General features: G+C 45.1%; 1 protein-coding gene across 1 annotated transcript in view; it reads right to left on the minus strand.

Moving 5' to 3' along the window:
• Positions 1-22,943, minus strand: part of KMO (kynurenine 3-monooxygenase) — a 124,321-nt gene that overhangs the window by 72,213 nt on the left and 29,165 nt on the right. The window contains exons 2-5 of the mRNA XM_073627511.1: positions 11,842-11,911; positions 10,453-10,550; positions 5,393-5,482; positions 4,947-4,995 (exon numbers count right to left, since the gene is read on the minus strand). Coding sequence (XP_073483612.1) covers positions 4,947-4,995; positions 5,393-5,482; positions 10,453-10,550; positions 11,842-11,911 — 307 coding nt within the window. The remainder of the gene's footprint in view (positions 1-4,946; positions 4,996-5,392; positions 5,483-10,452; positions 10,551-11,841; positions 11,912-22,943) is intronic.

Below are 22,943 nucleotides of genomic sequence, written 5' to 3' on the forward strand. Positions count from 1 at the left end.
GAAACCGGAAGCTACAAGCATTTTATGACTTAGATTTCGCCGGATGTAAACAGCGCCATTGGGAAATTGGGGGAGCATTTTATCACACCGATCTTGGTGTGGTCAGATGCTTTGAGGGCAGAGGAGAGATCTAGGGTCTAATAGACCCCAATTTTTTCAAAAAAGAGTACCTGTCACTACCTATTGCTATCATAGGGGATATTTACATTCCCTGAGATAACAATAAAAATGATTTAAAAAAAAAAAAATGAAAGGAACAGTTTAAAAATAAGATAAAAAAGCAAAAAAAAATAAAGAAAAAAAAAAAAAAAAAAAAAAGCACCCCTGTCCCCCCTCCTCTCGCGCTAAGGCGAACGCAAGCGTCGGTCTGGCGTCAAATGTAAACAGCAATTGCACTATGCATGTGAGGTATCACCGCGAAGGTCAGATCGAGGGCAGTAATTTTAGCAGTAGACCTCCTCTGTAAATCTAAAGTGGTAACCTGTAAAGGCTTTTAAAGGCTTTTAAAAATGTATTAATTTTGTTGCCACTGCACGTTTGTGCGCAAGTTTAAAGCATGTCATGTTTGGTATCCATGTACTCGGCCTAAGATCATCTTTTTTATTTCATCAAACATTTGGGCAATATAGTGTGTTTTAGTGCATTAAAATTTAAAAAAGTGTGTTTTTTCCACAAAAAATGCGTTTGAAAAATCGCTGCGCAATTACTGTGTGAAAAAAAAAAAATGAAACACCCACCATTTTAATCTGTAGGGCATTTGCTTTAAAATAATATATAATGTTTGGGGGTTCAAAGTAATTTTCTTGCAAAAAAAAAAAAATTTTTTCATGTAATCAAAAAGTGTCAGAAAGGGCTTTGTCTTCAAGTGCTTAGAAGAGTGGGTGATGTGTGACATAAGCTTCTAAATGTTGTGCATAAAATGCCAGGACAGTTCAAACCCCCCCAAATGACCCCATTTTGGAAAGTAGACACCCCAAGCTATTTGCTGAGAGTCATGTCGAGTCCATGGAATATCTTATATTGTGACACAAGTTGCGGGAAAGAGACAAATTTTTTTTTTTTTTTTTTGCACAAAGTTGTCACTAAATGTTATATTGCTCAAACATGCCATGGGGATTTGTGAAATTACACCCCAAAATAAATTCTGTTGCTTCTCCTGAGTACGGGGATACCACATGTGTGGGACTTTTTGGGAGCCTAGCCGCGCACGGGACCCCGAAAACCAAGCACCGCCTTCAGGCTTTCTAAGGCCGTAAATTTTTGATTTCACTCTTCACTGCCTATCACAGTTTCGGAGGCCATGGAATGCCCAGGTGGCACAAACCCCCCCCCAAATGACCCAATTTTGGAAAGTAGACACCCCAAGCTATTTGCTGAGAGGTATAGTGAGTATTTTGCAGACCTCACTTTTTGTCACAAGGTTTTGAAAATTGAAAAAAGAAAAAAAAAAAAATTGTTTTCTGGTCTTTCTTCATTTTCAAAAACAAATGAGAGCTGCAAAATACTCACCATGCCTCTCAGCAAATAGCTTAGGGTGTCTACTTTCCAAAATGGGGTCATTTGGGGGGGGGGTTGTGCCATCTTGGCATTTTATGGCCTTCAAAACTGTGATAGGTAGTGAGGAGTGAAATCAAAAATGTGTGCCCTTAGAAATCCTGAAGGTGGTGCTGGGTTTTCGGGGCCCCGTACGCGGCTAGGCTCCCAAAAAGTGCCACACATGTGGTATCCCTGTACTCAGGAGAAGCAGCTGAATGTATTTTGGGGTGCAATTCCACATAGCCCATGGCCTATGTGAGCAATATATCATTTAGTGACAACTTTTTGTAAATTTTTTATTTTTTTGTTTTTTTTGTCATTATTCAATCACTTGGGACAAAAAAAATAAATATTCAATGGGCTCAACATGCCTCTCAGCAATTTCCTTGGGGTGTCTACTTTCCAAAATGGGGTCATTTGGGGGGGTTTGTACTGCCCTGCCATTTTAGCACCTCAAGAAATGACATAGGCAGTCATAAACTAAAAGCTGTGTAAATTCCAGAAAATGTACCCTAGTTTGTAGACGCTATAACTTTTGCGCAAACCAATAAATATACGTTTATTGACATTTTTTTTACCAAAGACATGTGGCCGAATACATTTTGACCTAAATGTATGACTAAAATTTAGTTTATTGGATTTTTTTTATAACAAAAAGTAGAAAATATCATTTTTTTAAAAAATTTTCAGTCTTTTTCCGTTTATAGCGCAAAAAATAAAAACGGCAGAGGTGATCAAATACCATCAAAAGAAAGCTCTATTTGTGGGAAGAAAAGGACGCAAATTTCGTTTGGGTAGAGCATTGCATGACCGCGCAATTAGCAGTTAAAGCGACGCAGTGCCGAATTGTAAAAAGTGCTCTGGTCAGGAAGGGGGTAAATCCTTCCGGGGCTGAAGTGGTTAATTCAGTGGTTTATGTTTTTCTTTTTTTTTTTCCTTCTTTCTTTTCCTTTCCTTTCCTCCTTCCCTTCCCCCTCCTTCTCCCCCTACCACTGATATATGTGTCAATCAGAAAAAACGGCTGTAGAACTTTCCTTTCCTTTTCCTTTCCTCTTCTCTCTTCCTTTCTCCTTCCCCTTTCTTTCTTCCTTTCTCTCTTTATGTATTTGGTTTATTTATAAGAGCTATATCTTTTATGTCCTTAATGTGTAACAAGGATTTCCCAACAACCAAACATTTCAGGAGATGACACAGGAGACCAAGGAAACAGGATTTTTTACCGCTCCTATGTCCTACCTGCAGCTCCTATCTCCGTTCTGTGTTCTGTGGCTTTCAGTGAGCTGTTAGCTTAATAGTAGCTTAGCTTAGTAGTGGTAGTAGTAAGGCAGCTGACCTTTATGTTTTGGAGATCCGACCGCTCTCTGCCGCTCCGTTCCTGGTGAATCTGCCGGAGAGGACGCTCTCAGACGAGGACCACTGTCGTCCGCTACCGCAGACCTACAGAGACTCCCGCCTCCCCGCGTCCGCTGTCTCCCGACTCTGTTCCCAAGGAACTCCAGGCACTCCACAGGCACTCCACAGGCTTGTCTCCCATCGCATCATATCTCCCGCGGATCTCCGCTCCTAAGAATCCCGGATGCCGCCTCTACCGCTCACGCTGCCGCCCCTGAACTGTAGCGATTTCAGCTGGATAGGTAAGAGGGGGATTGCTCAGAAGGAAGCCGGAGACATATCAAAAACATACACCGGCTGTGTAGACGTCAGACGCCCAATGTTTGCAGCATGTCAGTCCACGGTCTGCCTAAGCGGCCATCTTGGTCAGCAGCTCCTCCCCCCAATCACCATCTCGAATGAGCTTGTCTAATGAGAGTTTGTATCGGGATGGCTTTCTGGAATCCCCATCCAGAGCTTCACCCTCAGAATCTTGGGAGCCGGATGTTGCACTGTCAGGTTCCTCTTCCACCTCCTCTCTAGGGGCTACTGAAGGACCTGCGCTATTGGAGGGTATTGCCTGCGTTTTTGGTAACGTTGTCTGTGTGGGGGAGCAGTCTGAAGCTGTGGCATTTGAAACCCTTCAAAAAAGGTTTTGAAGGATTCGAAAGTATTGGACAATTCCTTAACAGATGCCGCCAGCTGACCCTGCTCTGAAGAATGTTCTTATACTAACTTACTAATACATTCCTTACATAACGCCTTCCCCTAGGAATCTCTAAGGGTAACTTTACAGGAAGGGCACCTCCTTTTTGAAATATGAGGGGCCCTGGTTTTGTCTGTTTTCTGAAAAGACGCAAGAAAAAACCCCACAGAATTAATACACAGTACCCTCCCCTGCATAATTGCAGGAGTGCAACATGTTCATCTGGGCTTGCCTCACCAGGAGCCCTATGAACCACCCTCTGACACCGGAGGGTCCTTTACCTACCCCCCATTGCATATGTCCCACATTGCTAAAGGTAGAGGGGGGGGGTGGTGGGTTCAGGACAGGGGAGCTCCACCCTAGGTTCCCCTTACCTTTACATGGCTGGAGCTGGTCTCTGCTGGAGCAGTGCGGTCTGATTCCTCTGCATCTGCCATTCTCATGTCACCTCCGGAGCCTCTGCTGTCTCTACAGCATGAAGGGCTCCTCTCCAGCCCATGCCTGGCTCCTTTTCAATGTTCGCGGCCGGAACCGGAAGCCGCGAACCCGGAAGTGCATGCCCCTTCGGCCGATAAGATATCACCCGCCATAGGCCGTGCAATCCCAGTACCCGGCAAGGTTGCTGTTTTCACACGCTGCTGGGGGCATGGGACTGCAGGAACTGTGCTCCGTTCCACTGCGCTCGGTGTTTGAAAAGGCACCCCCCTGACCTCCACCTGCACTCAGGGATGTGGGGGTGGCAATAGAAGGAAACGTTTTTGCCCAGGTTAGTGAAACAACCGCTGTGGGTCTGCACACTAAAATCCTCCCTGGTTTGTCCTAGGAGTCTCTAATCCTCTTTTAGGACATGCTGCCTGAGCCTCCCTCTGGCTCCCTTGGCTTGGTTCCTATCTTGTCTCCCCTCTGGAGGAAACACAAAAAACTGTGGAGCCAGCAGGGGAGGAGGAAATTTATAGAAGCTGGCGCAGTGTTTCCTACAGAGGGGAGGAGCCAAGGTCTCTCAGGTGGCTGTCCTGAAAGACGATTATGGGAAAAATGCAGATGTGCGTGTCAGGAATACATGTATAATTGTGCGCTTTCCTGACCTGCACAGAAACATGCTGCTCTTTAGCAGATGCACAAGGCACCATTAAATCTTAAAGGCACCCCCACGCATCGGCACTCATGAATGGGCTGCTGAACCCGTGAAGTATGCATGCAAACAAGTACGAGTGTGAACCTAGGCTTATAAAATGGCAGCATGTGCTTGTGTCATGCTTGCAGTTTTGGGTTCTTGTGCAAAGAAACTTGAAATAATGTTTTATTAAATTTACATCAAACATGTATCACTCACCATCCAGCAATTCTTTGTTCAAGTTTGCTCGATCAACTGATAGGATATACTGAAGTGAAAAATAATGATTTTTATAAAACACATATACACACACACACCACATTTTAAATGTACAAAACTAAAATATGCATAAATATTTAATCACCAGGTCAAAAAAAAGCCATCATAGTATACATTACAGAAAATCTGACAAGGAGAACAATGGAATAACTCTACTGCTATGGAATTTTACATGAATGAAGCAAACATTTGGTAAACTTTAAACTGATAACCTTTAAAGGCTGGAGAATTTTGGGTACCATAGTTTTGTGATTTCAAGAGTACACGCAATTTTAAGCCTTGACATGTTTGAGATCTATTTTCTTGACTTTAGACCGTAAACGGCTCAGGAGCAGGGAATAGTGTGCAGTAATGTGATTCCATACAGCAAATTTGTATAACATTACCTGGTGTCGCTTTCCATAAGGTATAGAGTATATTTTTCCATTACGGGTATGAATCATTCTAGCATACATTGGAATGCCCTTGGCTACAATCTGTAAAAACAAAAAAACAAAGTAATTTTTTTTAACCTCTTAACCTTCGGAAGGTTTTACCCTCTTCATGCCCAGAGCATTTTTTGCTATGCAAAACGGTGCTACTTTAAGTGGAATTTGCACGGACATGCAACACTGTATGCAAATTAAATTTAGATACATTTTTCACACAAATAGAGCTTTCTTTTAGTGGTATTTGATCACCACTGGGTTGTTTTTTTTAATATATAAAAAATAGACAAAACACAATATTTTCTGCTTTCTGTTCTAAAGCATGTCCAATTAAAAAAAAAAAAAATCTAAAATCTAAAAGTTTTTAAAAATCTAATTGATATATAAAAGCTTAGGCCAAAATGTAGTCGGCTACATGTCTTTGGCAAAAAAAAATAAAGAAGTATATACCAGCAAAATGACCAAAAATGCCCCTAGGCATCTGGTAAAAAATTATTCTTGCCAGTTAAACCTTTTTTTATCACAGCAGTGCCAGTCTGCCTTCTCAAACATGAATGCAGCTGCTATAGACACTGGGAAAGCTGTGCGGGCCGCCTGCCCGCGTCCTGGCAATGATGACTTTATCATTGGTTGCGAAGGGCCTGACACCAGCACAGCTTGCTGGGATGGGATGTTTCCTGCTCCTCTCTTGGTGCACGTGTAGCTGTGTGAGAAGGGAGAAGAGAAAAAGACTGAGGAGTTCCAAACTGTCGGTAAAGCGAGAGTTAATGATCAGAGCCCTGGAGGCTTCTCCCAGACTGCTGACCTGCTTGGCATCCTCCTACAGTGCAGGACTGTACAAGTAAATAGCAACTGGATATAAATAAGCATTTCTCTGGGCAGTGCTGGTGCCGAAGCCAAACATGAAAAAGGGAAAGTCAGCCATTTTATATATATATATATATATATATATATATATATATATATATATATATAATTATTACTACTACTTTACAACGTTAAATATATACACACACACACTGTATCTCACAAAAGTGCGTACACCCCTCACATTTTTGTAAATATTTTATTCTCTCTTTTCATGTGACAACACTGAAGAAATGACACTTTGCTACAATGTAAAAGTAGTGAGCGTACAGCTTGTATAACAGTGTAAATTTGCTGTCCCCTCAAAATAACTCAACAGCCATTAATGTCTAAACTGCTGGCAACAAAAGTGAGTACACCCCCTAAGTGAAAATGTCCAAATTGGGCCCAATTAGCCATTTTACCTCACCGGCGTTATGTGACTCTTTGGTGTTACAAGGTCTCAGGTGTGAGTGGGGAGCAGGTGTGTTAAATTTGGTGTTATCGCTCTCACTCTCTCATACTGGTCACTGAATGTTCAACATGGCACATCATGGCAAAGAACTCCGAGGATCTGAAAAAAAAAAGAATTGTTGCTCTACATAAAGATGGCCTAGGCTATAAGAAGATTGCCAAAACCCTGAAACTGAGCTGCAGCACGGTGGCCAAGACAATACAGCAGTTTAACAGGACAGGTTCCACTCAGAACAGGCCTCACCATGGTTGACCAAAGAAGCTGAGTGCACATGCTCAGTGTCATATCAAGAGGTTGTCTTTGGGAAATAGACATATGAGTGTTGCCAGCATTGCTGCAGAGGTTGAAGGGGTGGGGGGGTCAGCCTGTCAGTGCTCAGACCATACGCCGCACACTGCATCAAATTGGTCTGCATGGCTGTCGTCCCAGAAGGAAGCCTTTTCTAAAGATGATGCACAAGAAAGCCGGCAAATCAGCTTGCTGAAGACAAGCAGACTAAGGACATGGATTACTGGAACCATGTCCTGTGGTCTGATGAGACCAATATAAACTTATTTGGTTCAGATGGTGTCAAGCGTGTGTGGCGGCAACCAGATGAGGAATACAAAGACAAGTGTGTCTTGCCTACAGTCAAGCAGGGTGGTGGGAGTGTCATGGTCTGGGGCTGCCGGCACTGGGCAGCTACAGTTCATTGAGGGAACCAAGAATGCCAACATGTACTGTGACATACTGAAGCAGAGCATGATCCCCTCCCTTCAGAGACTGGGCAGCAGGGCAGTATTCCAACATGATAATGACCCTAAATACACGTCCTAAATGACCACTGCCTTGCTAAAGAAGCTGAGGGTAAAGGTGATGGACTGGCCAAGCATGTCTCCAGACCTAAACCCTATTGAGCATCTGTGGGGCATCTTCAAACGGAAGGTGGAAGAGCGCAAGGTCTCTAACAACCACCAGTTCCGTGATGTCATCATGGAGGAGTGGAAGAGGACTCCAGTGGCAACCTGTAAAGCTCTAGTGAACTCCAAGACAGGGAGGACAAGATGAGATTGAGCCGAACCAGCAACTTGGAAGTTAATGGCATACTGCGGGCATGACTTACTGGGTCTCACGGGGCAGTTGCGTATGACATGGCCTGCTCCTCCACAGTAAAGGCACAGATTGGCTTCACGCCGGTGTTTTTCGCCAGGAGTGAGTGGAGACCAGACCAAACCCAGTTGCATGGATTAAATTTCAGTGGAGGAAGAAGGAACTGGAGAGGGTGAATGAACTGGGGGAATTCTTAGTAGCATCCAGGTAGGCAGGGAGGACTGGAAGCGTTCGGAGCGCCGTTCTCACAAGCGTCTGTCCAATTTAATGGCCAGTTGAATCAAGTCTTCCAAGGAGGTAGGAGTTTCAACCCGTGCCAGCTCCTCTTTAAGTGTTTCTGAAAGACCCTGACGGTACTGGTATTTGAGGGCGGCCTCATTCCAACCAGTATTCCCGGACCATTTTCCGAACCCGACAGTGTAGTCCTTCACTGGTCTCTTTCCTTGGGACAAGGTGTGCAGGATGGTTTCGGCGGCGGCTGTGCGCTGGGGATCATCATAGACTTAAATAAAGTTTCCACAGAGTTGAGTAGGGGGCTTTTCTGTTCCAGGAGATTATGGGCCCATGCTTGGGATTCCTCAGACAGTAAAGAGATAATTACCCCCACTTTTACTGTTTCAGCATAAAAAGTCTTAGGCTGGAGGGCCAGATACAACAGACAGGCGTTTTTAAATGCCCTGAATTTCTTCCAGTTTACTGAGAATAGCACTGGTGTGGGGACCCTTGGTTCAGGGAGAGTCATTACCACTGCAGGAGCTGTATTGGCTCGATCCTGTGTGGAGGACGCCCCACTGAAGGATGCTGGAACTGCATCTGCAGGAGCAGGAGACACTGTCAGGTGTTGGAGACGGACTTCAATTTGGAAATAGCCCTCTTGAAGCCTCTGGACTGCCTGTGTGAGCTGTAACCTGCTGGCACAGAGCCTCAAGGGGGGAACCAGCTCTGTCAGCCTCTGACATGGCTGGTTTGTACTGTCAGGTACTCACCAAGGCCGAGATGCTGAGAGCGGCTCCCCTTGCAGCGGAGCTCACTCTACCCCTGAAAGTGGTACAGAGGGTGTAGGGCACAGAGAGGCACGGGTCACCAGCAGGTAGATGGGACTTGCATTATGATCTCCTGTAGGGCTGATGCACCGTGCAAGGGTGGACTTAGCACCGAGCTGGAATAGGAAGACCAGCCAGGGCGCTAACACCATAGATCCAGCAGTGTTTTGGGGAGGAAGCTGAGGGTCAAACACAGAAAGTCCAGCAGAAGCAAGTCCTTTAACACAAGCCAGGTTCATGCACAGGAAGCATGTAGTAGAGGAGTCCTTAGACAAGTCGGGGTCAAAGTACTGGAGAAAATCAAAGCAGGTTAGGGTCAATCCGGGTCACAACAGGAAAACACAGGTTAGCAGAACTTGGGACAAGAAAACAGGAAGCTGAAAGACAAACGAGCAATTAGACAAGGGGCTGGACCACATTTTATAGGCCAGCCAGCGGGAACTCACATTGTGCGCGATTCGCGCGCGCGGCCACAGCCGTCACTCGGTGCGGCCCGCACCGCTTTGCAACGCCACTCACCGGTCCCACTCGGCTGCGGGCCCCATAGCACCCGCATGGGTCGCTATGGCGGTAGTTCCGCCACTGCTCTACACACAAACTTTTTAACCCACTGGTGCTGATATATAGGAAGAAAGAAGCTTTCTTCCTCTAAATCGTACCAGCTTCTCTCCGATTCTCCACCTCTGAGCTGAAGAATCTGGGGAGATGAGATTTCAATGTAATGGCTGTGAGATCTTCAGATCTAACTTTTATAAACTGGCCGTTTGGGACAGAACAGTTATGTGCTGTGATGAGTACATGTGCTCTGCTCCTCATCTCAGCTACATAAACCGGTACACAGGAGAGATCAGCCGTGATCCTGAGAATCTGTTTCATAAATGGACATCAGTGTCCCTGATCACCACCACACCAGTTACACTGTATTTTTCTTATCACCAACCCATCAGTCAGTGTCTCCAGAGAACTGTAGGTTAGCAGCAGTGTTCCTTATTGATACTACACTAGTCCTCAATGTCACCAGATCAGTGTAAGCTAGCAACTGTGTTTCTGGTCACTGCCACATCCGTCCAGTGTTGCCTCTGCCTGCTGCCTTTACTATCCCTGGGCTGTTTATTAACCATGTTTCTACCTGTTGCCTGGACCGATCCTTTACCTGTTTGTTAACCACGTGTGTGCTCTATCACTTGACGCTAGTTCTCACTAGCACACACATAGATATACACACATACTTTGCCTCCAAGAGAAAAGGTCTCACCACTCATTAGTGCTACTACCAGTGGAGCACTATTTGAAACTAATCTTTAACAGCATTGGTTTGATAAGTGAATGATGTATCGTTAGCAAGAAAAAAGGAAACGCAAAACAGTGTACTCAGGAGGCCACACATATGCACACAATACAACATTTTAGTAAACTAAAAATTTAAACTGAACTAAAATATTCACAAAATTTCCCATCCTATAAAAACCAGGACATGAAGCCCCCTAGATCAAAATAAGAACTTACATGCAAAAAACAGGTGGTGTATAATCATTACAAAAATATGTAAATTAAGGAAAAATTACCTTTTCTTCCAACCCAACAGCTTTAAGAGCTTGGCGTCCTCTGTGTGAAAGTGCCAAATTGATACTTCTCCCACTCACAATTTTGGCTTTTCTAATATCTGTTAAAAATGCAATAATTAGCACAATGGATATTCTCAAATGAGGTGTATGTATTAAATACATATTAGGCCCCATTCACACTTGTGCGACTTCCCATGCGACTTTGGACCCCAAAGCCACATGACAAGTCGCACCCCATGTTAGTCTTTCCTGCAAGATGCCAACACACCTGGCTCCAACTGAGAATTCCCCAAACAAGGGTGGAGGAGAACATTATGCTGTCCCTCCAAAAGCTCCCTCCAACGGAATATTGAACACAGCTGCAATCCCTGTGTAAACACTCAGACACAGAGCCACAGCTTGGCCCCTTCCCCCTCACTTGCTCACTGACTGATTGCTCACACGCTGTGTGTCTCAGCCAATCAGGAGGGAGATTCCCGGACAGCCTAGTCTCTCGTGCAAAAGTCGCTGGATCAAGATGGGGCTCAGGCAAGTATTAGGGTGGCTGAGGGGGGCTGCTGCACACAGGTTTATCTTAATGCATTCTATACAATAAAATAAAAAACCTTCTGCCTTTGAAACCACTTTAATCCTGCACAGCACAGCAGACAGCCAGGTGATGCAGAGATAGTAGGGGCTATGGCACCGCTGTGCCTCTTTTGTCTCTGCCTGATCCTGGCTCTAGGTCTAGATTTATTTTAGTAGGTATGAACGTAGGTATGGCTTAAATTGTTTGGGTTCATATCCTGTGCCATTGATGTGGTGTAGAACGATTAATATACAGTAAGTTTTGGTATAGTTAGGGCTTTTTTACCTCACAAAATAGGTGCAAGTACTCCCTCCTTCTGTGTCACTCCTTGTCCCAGCCTATCCGCCTCCAAGCATCACCCCTTGGTTCCACCCCCTAGCTACCTCCCAGTACCATCCCTTTGAGAAAACAGAACCAAGTATCCTTTTTGATGCTTCCTAAGTAATTTGTATGTAATTTGGTGAAACTGAGAAAATCAGTAAAATAGATACACTGCAGCCAGCAAAAATACCCCCGTACAACAAAAGATCTCCCCAGCAACAATAAACCACCTGCAACAAAATACTCCCACAGCAACAATAGATCCCTCCCAAAACAGTAGATCCCTCCCAGCAACAATTGGCATCCCAGCAACATAAGACCCTTCTTAGCAACAATACACCCCTCCCTCAATAACGGATACACCCAGCAAATCCCTTGGCAGCCAGCATTATTAGCCCCTTAGCACACCCCAGCACCCAGTGTCATTACATAAATTCATTGCTGGAGGTGTCGGAACTGAGCTGCCCCTGAAAAAAATCCCCTGGTTATACATGTCCTACCTTCTCTTGCTTCATAAAGATCAACTTGGAATCCCTTTTTTGCAAAGAAGCATGCATTTAGGCCGCCAACCTGCAGAATATATATATGAGAAAGATTAAATGTTATTGTTTTATTTAAAGCCCTTTATCCTAAGGGTCTGATGTATTACAATATTACATTCTGGAATACAAGTTACTAACTGTCAAGTGCTAGGTTTCAAAGGTTGAAAGTGAATGTTCATTTGGCACACAGAAATGCAGAGAACTACATATTTACACCAGTAGATAAACCTTTGCTTTTTCAGTTAGTCAACATAGGGCTGGTTTACTAAAGGACATAAATAAGGAATCACTATGATATGCTTGCATCTCACTTTGCTGTCTTCCTTTTATTATATATCATAACGATGCGCCCGTCAAATGTCCTTTAGCTGACATTATGGCAATAGCTCAGCTTCTTAACCACTCTGGCTATGGTGCAGATGGGCGTAAGGTCCTAGATACCTTAAAAATATCTAGCCTTATTTATAAGTATGCGATTGGCAATACCAAAAAGAGAAGTAGAAATTTACACAGTGCTAGTTTTGTGAAGTATACTCCGTTGCCCTGTGAGGTGCTCTCTGGATTCTGGCTAAAACAGGTAAAACCAAACTTAGAAGCGAAATTGAGTAAACCTTTTGACTTTAGGACAGTTGAAGAGCTTGCTGGATAGCATTTTTTTTAACCAAATCCTTTTTATTATTTTATATGAAAAACGACATTGACACAATACAGACAAAACCACAAAAATAGAAAATCGAAACCAAACCAAAGCCCCCCAGAAAAAAATGAAAATAAAAACCCCAAACCACTTCCCTTCAACAAGCCCTGCCAACCCTACCCCCCCCCCACACACACACACACACACACACACACACACACACACACACACACACACTCGGAGTATATATATAACACAAAAAAAAAAAAACACACCACACACACACACCAACAACAACATCCAGCATTACAAAGTACACAGTAAACATTGGTTTACAAACAAAAAGGAGACAATACGCCCTACTCCAATCCTCCTACCTCAGCGCTAAAGGATATTTGGTATATACAGATGGAAGATAATAATGGTAATAAACCGCAGTGATTTAACCTGATGTCACCATATTCTGAGTGAGATATCTCTCAGCAGCCACTTAATAAAAAAATATAAATATAAATATGGATGAATGAATGTACTATATGAAACAGCAATTAACCCATCAAAGCAGCGCTATTTTCAGTCCTCAAAGCTGACTGATAAAACAAAGTCTTTGTAAATGCAAGCAAAACACATGCAGGCAGGTAAATTCCAACAAAGACACAGCGGTTGGAGCTCGGTCTGGATTCCCTTATATGAATAGTAGATCTGATGAGTGCACCTTTCACCATCTATTGGGACACCTTGTGCTGCACACACCCCATAGGGGTTCAAACTCACCGGAGCCAGGAGGTTAACAAGCCTTGGATCAAATCCTCTCTCTGTTTACTCCCGAAGTCCTCCAGGGTTGATGATCAGATAACAGCAACAATGTCCACATGTAAAAAACAGACCCCGAATAGTCCAGTACCGTTTTGATAATTTATTGTAAGTCACAAATAAGAGAATAAAAAACTAATAAAGTAAATACACTGTAAAAATCAGTGGGCGCAGTTCCTTACAAAGGATAGCCTTCTAGCTTTCAGTTGGTTGGTAATAGTGGATAACTCAAACTGCTTCTCTCAAAGCACAAGGGTACTGGTTGCAGACTGGATGGATGTTACACACTCACAGCTGATCAGTCCTTCATTCCACTAATATACAACTACAAGCATGGAGTGCACTGCGTGTCAACCAGGCACAGCTGATCCGCACTTCCTCCCTCTCGTGTCTGAAGCTTCCGGCTAAAAGCACACAGCGTCCTCACGTGATAACGGTTGCGTGGTATTGTGCTCTTAGCAGTGGTGTATTTAGGTTTTGTGCTGCCCTAGGCCTGACTAAACGCATGCACCCCCCTAATTTAAATACGACCCACCCCATCCTGCCGAGGCCACACCCCTTCCTGTTTAAGACCCACCTTATCATCTGTAAACAACACCCCTTCCTCTTTAGGCTCATTTGGCACCTTTCAGGGGGGAACGGGTACCTGTTTCTGACAGGTACCCTTCCCCACTTCTGGAAAACTGCGCTGTCCCCTCTGAAGTTTGCCCCCCCTCCTCCTTCCTCCACTGGGCCATTCAGAAAGTGCAACGCGCTTCGCACATGTGCAGTAGGGAACCGGTCGGTTTCCCTTACCATGAATGATAGTGGCAAAAAACGAGAGCCAATCCGAAAATCGGCTGAGGTGTGGACATCGCGGGATCCCTGGACAGGTAAGTGTCCTAATATTAAAAGTCAGTAGCTACAGTATTTTTAGCTGCTGAGTTTTAATGCTATCACGGGGGGGGGGGGGGTCTCACTGTGTCCATCAAACGCAGCCACTGTGCCCATCAAATGCAGCCACTGTACCCATCAAACGCTGCCACTGTGCTATCAAACGCAGCCACTGTGCCCATCAAATCCTGCCACTGTGCTATCAAATCCTGCCACTGTGCTATCAAATGCAGCTACTGTACCCATCAAACGCAGCCACTGTACCCATCAAACGCAGCCACTGTGCCCATCAATTGCAGCCACTGTGCCCATCAATTGCAGCCACTGTGCCCCATCAATTGCAGCCACTGTGCCCCATCAATTGCAGCCACTGTGCCCCATCAATTGCAGCCACTGTGCCCATCAAACGCAGCCACTGTGCCCATCAAACGCAGCCACTGTGCCCATCAAACGCAGCCACTGTGCCCATCAAACGCAGCCACTGTGCCCCATCAATTGCAGCCACTGTGCCCCATCAATTGCAGCCACTGTGCCCCATCAATTGCAGCCACTGTGCCCATCAAACGCAGCCACTGTGCCCATCAAACGCAGCCACTGTGCCCATCAAACGCAGCCACTGTGCCCTCAAACGCAGCCACTGTGCCCATCAAACGCAGCCACTGTGCCCTCAAACGCAGCCACTGTGCCCATCAAACGCAGCCACCGCGCCATCAAACGCAGCCACCGCGCCATCAAATGCAGCCACTGTGCCCATCAAATTCTGCCACTGTGCCCATCAAATTCTGCCACTGTGCCCATCAAATGCTGCCAGTGCCCATAACACTGATATACTTTTTAAAATCATTGTACCTGCTGTCCTGGGGGTTTCCCTCGTGCTCCTCTCTCTCCTGACCTCACAGCCCCAGGGCCGAGGAGAAGATTCACTGCAGCAAAGCAGTGCAGGGGAGGGTAGGCGGAGCTTAAGGCTCCACCTGTCACCTGTTGGTTATGGGGGCGCGATTGACACACGGCGCCCCCCCGCATGAGAGGAAGCCCCCCCCACCCGTCTTGCTGATTCCCGGCTCCCGCTGCCACCTCCCGCATACATGCAGCGCACGGCGGCCGGCTTTCTGTAGCGGCGCCGTGGTGTATGGGCGTGCTTGTCAGAGGGTGGAGGCGTGTATCTCACGCCCCCCTACTCTGACAAGCACGCCCATACACCACGGCGCCGCTACAGAAAGCCGGCCGCCATGCGCTGCATGTGTGCGGGAGGTGGCAGCGGGAGCCGGGAATCAGCAAGACGGGTGGGGGGGGCTTTCTCTCATGCGGGGGGGGGCGGCCCTCTTTGCCGCCCCCCGCAAAGTGCCGCCCTAGGCCTAGGCCTAGTCGGCCTAGGCCAAAACACAGCCCTGGCTCTTAGAATACATTGGTTGACATGATACCCAAGTCATAGATTGAAGCCATCTAGACCAGATAACATCAAACTTATTCAGGAAGTTCCTTAGGGAATATTTATGCTTTTCAAAAAGAATGATCCTATTGAAATCTACAATCCAATCGGACACAGTTGGTGGATGTGGAGAGGTCCACTTAAGAGCAATCTGTCTATGGGCAACAAAAAGTGCACGCCTTATATATAGTATTACCAATAGGGGAGGTATAGATAGATAGTCACAGTAACCCAATATACATATAAGCGGTTCAACCAGAATATTAATATCCAATACCCTATTTAGGGTACCAATCAGCTCCACCCAGTATCTTTGAAGTTTTGGACATCGCCACAAAAGATGTATTAATGTACCTGCGTTACCGCATCTAGCACAGGCTGGCTCAGATTCCAGTCCAATTGCACAGAGAAACTGCAGAGTTCTATAGACCCTATGAAGAATAAAAATCTGGGTCAGTCTGTGTGATGGAGAAAGAGACACCCTGGACGGGGACCGGAGGACATCATCCCAAATATCCTCAGAGATGGGACCAATATCCTTCTCCCAGCCAGCCCGAGAATGGATGGGGAAGTTCAATAGAAACCCATCTGACAGTACCCTATAAGTAACCGAGGCAAGACCCTTTGTTGACCCTGCCTGTACCATTTTATCTAAGACAGGGATAGAGGGGAAAAATATCTTAGCAGCAGAAAAACTGGGCATGTAGAGCATGTCTTAATTGAAGGAATTGGTAAAACCAGTTGGATTCTACAGAGAACTCTCCCCTCAGATCTTCAAAGAATTTAAGTATACCATTCTGATATAGCTGAGCTAAAGCAGTTATTCCTAATTTTGCCCATCTCTGAAAGCCTCTAAGAGCCGAAATTTGAGAAAGTCTATCATTTTCCCATATGGGAGTGTATCTAGTGGGATATAAGACACCCAACATTTTTTTAACTGTATCCCATACTTTACAGATTAACATACAAGTGGGCATATCAGAAATCGAGACATCCCCTCTTGCACCATCGAGGACAAAGAGCGGAGACCGACCCTTAAATGCAAAAGAAAATAATCGTCGAACAGGAAAGGATATCTGTTCAGACTTCAATCCGACAAAATGCTGTAATTGGGAGGCGAGAAAATATAGCCTTGGATTAGGAACTGCCAGGCCGCCGGCATTTGTGGGATGCTGTAAAGTCTCCAGTTTGATACGAGGGGTTTTGTTCTGCCATATTAATCACCTAAATATAGTATTTAACTTAAGATCCAGATAGGTATTCAAATCGGGGCATTATGTAAAAAATAGAGGCGCTGAGGCATCCATATCATTTTTATTAAATTGATACGACCTATTAGCGATAAAAGGGAGCTTAGTCCAGGTTTTACTCTGATTTTGAAATCTAATAAGTAATGGAAATATATTATCTACAATATATGACTGTGAGGAGTCCAACATAGTTATACCCAAGTATTTTATAGATGATACAACCTTAAAATGAGAAAGCATATGTGGCAGTGGATCCGGAAGGGGGTCTAAAGGCATCAACATGGATTTCTCCCAGTTTATACCTAGACCGGAAAACCTTCCAAACTCCTTAACGTATTCCATTACTACCGGCAGGGATGAACAGACATTGGACATGAAAATGAGAAGATCATCCGCATATAGTGATCTTTTCCTCCATGTCTCCCCTAATCAGACCAGTAACATCAGGAGAGGCCCGTATAAAACATTCCAAAGGCTCTATGGCCAGGGCAAAAAGCAGGGGAGACAACGGACACCCCTGCCTAGTGCCCCGGAAAAGTCTAAAACTAGGAGATTGAAAGCCATTCATCCTAACCGATGCCCCCGGAGCAGTGTATAACAACCGGACCCACTTACAAAAACCATAGCCAAGCCTGAATTTATCAAGAATGGCCCACAGATATGGCCATTCCACACAATCAAAGGCCTTGATTGCGTCTAGTGCTAAGAAAGCATGGTTTGAATGGCCCGAGGCCGGAACCTGCATATTTAAATATGCATGTCTGATATTTAATGCAGTTGATTTGTTAGACATAAATCCTACCTGATCTGGATGAATAACACTGTTAATAACCTTATTTAGTCTAGTTGCAAGTATCTTCGCAAGAAATTTAACGTCTGTAGATGGAGAAATTGGTCTACAAGATTCAGGGTGTAGCAAATTTTTATCCTTTTTGGGTAGGACTACTATTACGGATAGCATTAGAAGTTCATTGATTCCTTCCAACTGTTGCCTGAAATTGTTCTATAGGTAATTTTACAGGGAAAAAGGCCAGGTCCCCTTTCCTGTCACACAGGGCTGTGTAAATCTCAGGACTGGAAGGACAGAAATCCAACTACTTTGACAAGTAAAACAGCTCTCATACATGTATTTTATCTGAGCATTTAACTGTTGGCCTAAAGTTCACCTTTAATTCAGATGCAAATATGCAGCAACTGGACCGTGCAAGGAGAAAAAACAAACAATCACGTCACAATACTGTGACTACCAAGACATCGAGATTACTGATTAGGTAATTTTGGTCTAAACCAAGAGTTGGGTTTTAAATACAAAAAATAAAAAATTGACTTAAAACTATTATAGTTTCCATTAAAAGATAGCTAATCTGGTGCTGCGCTTAACGCACAGAGTACTGTACATGTTCAGTTAAAAACTATTACATACAGGAGGTCTGATGGAATACTTGGAAACCATTGCCTAACAGCATTCATGTTCTTATTAGAGCACTTGTGCAGGGTGTGAAAATAGTACATTACAGTGAGAAAAGGCACCAGAAAAGACCCTCTGTTGTCAGTGATTCAACCTGACCTGGTCAGACACGCCCCTCTCTTTCTTTGTAATACAAGTCTGTGAGAAAGCTTATGCTGAGGGGTGTGGCTATTACTTAGCTCTGCTAGTACAGACTATAGCAATCAGAGCAGAAAATGGTATTTTGTACTGAGAAAAAAAAAAAAAAAGTATTTTAGAGCATTGCAGTGGTATAGGACTTTAGATAAAAAAACACAGTTACTTACCGGTAACGTTCTTTCCCGGAGTCTTTCAAGGAGCCACCTGAGAGATGTTGGCCCCTCCCTTCTGCTGGAAACACCACGCCACCCCACTTTAAATATTTCCCCCTCCCCTGCCGGCACCTCAGTTTTCTTAGCGCACCTCCGGCCAGCTGGGGAGTCACAAGAACATATGACATACACAGTCGATAATACAACAGTTCCTGTGTGAGGAATCTTTAAGCAACATATGCATTCGGGTGGGTAACGGTGCTGTCCTGAAAGACTCCGGGAAAGAATGTTACCGGTAAATAACTTTGTTTTTCCCCTAATCATCTTTCGAGACAGCCACCTGAGAGTATAATCAAGCACAGGACTGCAACTTGCAAGACCTTGCGTACAAAGCCTTGATCCCTTATAGACAAAAGGTCTACCCTGTAGTGCTTGGCAAAGGTGGAGAAACTGGACCATGTTGCCACATTGCAGATCTGCTCCGGTGTTGCTCCAGCCCTCTCCGAATGTGATGTTGCCATCGGTCTTATAGAGTGTGCCCTCATACCCTCTGCATACCTCCCAAAGTATAGGCCTGGCCAATAACCTCTCTAAGCCACCTGGCTATAGTACGCTTTGAGGGTCTGTGCCCTTTCTTGGCCCCTGAAATTAAAACAAAAAGGAAATCTGTTTTCCTAAAAGGTTTTGTCTTATCTAAAAATTGAAGGACGACGGGCCTGTAGCACCAAAGACAGGTCCCATTTAGGGGAAGGCAGCCCCTGCACCGGTCAGTCTGTGTCAGAAACCATGAAATCAGACCGAGACAGAAGTACAGTTAAATCACACTTGTTTAATAATAAAAGTACAAACGTAGTCAAAACGAAGCCAAAGTTCAGTAACCGGAATGGATAGTCAGCCAAGCCAGAAGTCAGGGATCAATGTAGTGGAACAGCAAGCGGGATCTGGAGCCAGAAGGGATGTCAGCAAAGCAAGTCTTTAAACAGGAATGCAGGAGATAGGCTCTGTGATGTTGACCAAGGCAAAGGCAGAGATCCTTTGGGCTGGACGGCTTAAATAGGCAGGACTGACGAGCAAGATATATCATCAACAGCTGAGTAACTGTGGAGCGATAGTAGCTGGCAATTAGCCGACAGGTGAGCGGCCAGCTCTGAGAAAGAAGGGCTGAGCCCAGCCCTGACAGTTTTTTTTTTTTTTTTTTTTTAAGGCTTTGAGCAGACTAACTATCCAATGGTTGGATGCCAAGGTTTTTTGATACACAGGAGTGCTGAGACTTGGCTTTTTAGTATGCTGAGGCTCAAGCCCTTGTCGGCTCCACAATGCAGGAATTCTAGAACCACCACTGAGCTCTGTACCTCAAAAAGGAGTTTCCTGCACACCAATTGTTGAAACACTTCCACACCTTTTAATAAATTGTGCGAGTCTGTATCAATCAAGCTGTTTGAAAAGCCCCTAGCTTTCAGTAACTGCTCCTCAGAAATATACATGGAGGTTATACAGCTAGACCTTTTAAAATAGAAAACCATGGTCTCCTGGGCCAATGTGGTGCAACAGGGATCAGAGAGGCGTTCTCTGCTCTGAACTTCCTTAGAACCGCTGGCAGGAGAACTGGCAGAGGGAAGGCATAGCACTTGGTGAACATCCAACTTTGTGCCAAAGTGTCCACCCCAAGTGTCCCGTCTTCCCTCTTCAGGGAAAAGAAGGATCAAACTTTTGCGTTTTCTCTTGAGGTGAATAGATCCACCTGCGCCACTTCCCATCTCCGGGGGATTATTCTGAAGACATCTTGATTTTTCTTTTAGTTTCTTCCTGCTGAGGTAATCTGCCACTTGGTTCAGTTGCTCTTTTAGGTACACTGCTGAAAAAGGGACAGCATGTTGTTCTCTGCCCAATTGTGGTGGGAAATCTTTAAAGTTAAATATCTGTAGAGGACGAAAATGCAATCCCGCCCATTGTACCACTGGAATTGCGGAGGTCAGTAGTCCCAATGCTGACATTGTCCGTCTTACTGAGCTTGGCCGACTGTTCTGAAACATCTTCATAGCATTTTGTATTTTTTGCACCTTCTCCTGGGCCAAAAAAACTTTTTTTGTTGCATTGAGTCCAAGATGTACCCCAAGTATGTGATCTGCTGGGAGGGGGATCTGGTTGGACTTTTCCTTGTTTAACAACCAACCTAGGTTTTCCAGAAAATCTTGGGTGTACTTCAGGTCCTTTGCTAGCCTCTCTGGAGAAGTTGCAAATAGGGATGGGCGAACGGTTCGGCCCGAGCATAAAAGTTCGGGATGAACTTTCGTTGTTTGGTCGTTCGGCAAACAGCCAAACGGGTCGTTTGACCGTTTGTTCGGCTCCCCGAACCGACCACAACGCATTGCGGCATGGAACAATGCATTGCAAGCCATTATTGGCTGAAACAGTGAAAGCTTCAGCCAATCAGGGCACAGAGCACTGTAAGAGTCATGATTGGACACTGTCCTCATGACTTTATCCAATCATGGCTCATTCCTGCCCCACAGTATAAAAGTATTCTTTCAATGGCAGCCATTTTCAGTGTGATTTTGGCATGGAGAGAGATAGAACAGGGCTCTGTTCAGTGCTATTAGTTAGTGTGCAATACTGTGCTATTTTGCTTCAATTGTCAGTGTACAATATTAGTTTAGTGTCAGTCTAGGGATAGAGTGGGTGTAGTGAGGAGGACCATCATTTAGCTTTGCATAGTGTGCAGTAGAGTTGGGCGATTTAAAAAAAAAAAAAAACTATTCACGATTCGAATCAAGTTTTTTTTTTTTGGACACTGCGCTGGTCCAGAGGAGCTGCGGGTAGGAGTTTTTAGGCTAGGCCGCGGCTTCGGCCTAGTCTGCGGCGTCCGGCCACGCGGACTAGGCCGAAGCCATGGCCTCACCTAAAAACTCCTGATAGGACACTGCGCCGGTCCTGGTGAAAAAAAAAAAATATCGATTTGCTGAAATTTTGAATCGATTTGACCTCTCAACTCCATTCAAATCAATTTTTTCCCCAGCCCTAGTGTGCAGCTAGAGTAGGGATAGCTCAGATAGTTTCACTGTAGTGTAGTGAGACCGTGTCAGTAATCTTTATATTTGTGTATAGCTAGAGTAGGGACAGTTCAGATAGCGTCAGTGTAGTGACAGTCTATTTGATTGTGTTACTGCTAGTTTAACACCATTTAGTTCTGTGTGCGTTACTGCCAGTTTAACACCATATAGTTCTGTGCATCACTGTATGTTTGGCGCATTATATTACAGTATATTATAGTGTGTCTGTGTAGTGTGAGTACTCACATTAAAGTGCACCAAACACCTCTTTACATTGATTGATTAAAGTGCATCTACATACAGATTTCAACTTCTTTACATTTGCTTATAAGCACCGCCCCTCCCTCCCAATAATGTCAGGGAGGACAACAAGGAAAGGCAGATGTTCCCTTGGCACTGTAAGGGGGCCAGCAACAAATGCACAGGCAGGGCATCATTTCCTCTGTTTAGAGAGTTTGCCCGTGCTATCCAGCCACAGCATGCAGAGGAGGTGGTGGACTGGCTTACTAAACCTTCCTCATCCTCTGTCACACAAGCAGAGACAAGTGTGCAGTCCCCTGCAGTTGCCAGAGTGGATAAACCTGCCTCCTTGTCCACATCTATTCCCGCCATATCCCCAACATCAGCCATTGAGGAGTCAGCTGAGTTATTTGACCACAGCGTCAGCCACTTGCTCCTTGATGATGCCCAGCCATTACTGGATTCAGATGTTCCTTGAGGATGACAGGAACATGAGCCTAGATGGAACGACGACGTGACTTGGGTGCCAGATAGAGCAGCTGTTATCTCCAGGCCCATTCCCCAAAGCTCAGCTGTCTGGGCCTTTCAGCACATCTGCAGCAGATTGCACTGTTGCTATCTGCAATCTGTGTCTCAGGCACATCAAACGTGGCAAAAACACCAACCATTTGGGTACCACATGCCTAACCAGGGATTTACATCCAACCATTCAGCCTGTTGGCAAGAGCACCTAAAAGCCAAACAAAAGGGGCACAAATCTGTCCCTCCTCCTCCTTACCCACTTCAGTCTGCCCCTGCGATACAGAGTCATTACATCAGCCTCCACTGACAGGGATGATGGTATAGCACAGGGTGTCCCAGGTCCTAGCAGCACATCTGCCAGCAGCACACCACCAGCTGTAGACTGTAGCCGGCAAATTTCTCTGCCCCATCTGCTGCAGCGGAAATAAAAAAGTCCCCTGCCACCCACATGCCCAGCGTCTGAATGCAAGGTTGTCAAAGCTGTGGGC

Source organism: Aquarana catesbeiana, linkage group LG04 (assembly GCF_042186555.1).
Source record: "Aquarana catesbeiana isolate 2022-GZ linkage group LG04, ASM4218655v1, whole genome shotgun sequence".
Taxonomy (NCBI): Eukaryota; Metazoa; Chordata; class Amphibia; order Anura; family Ranidae; genus Aquarana; species Aquarana catesbeiana.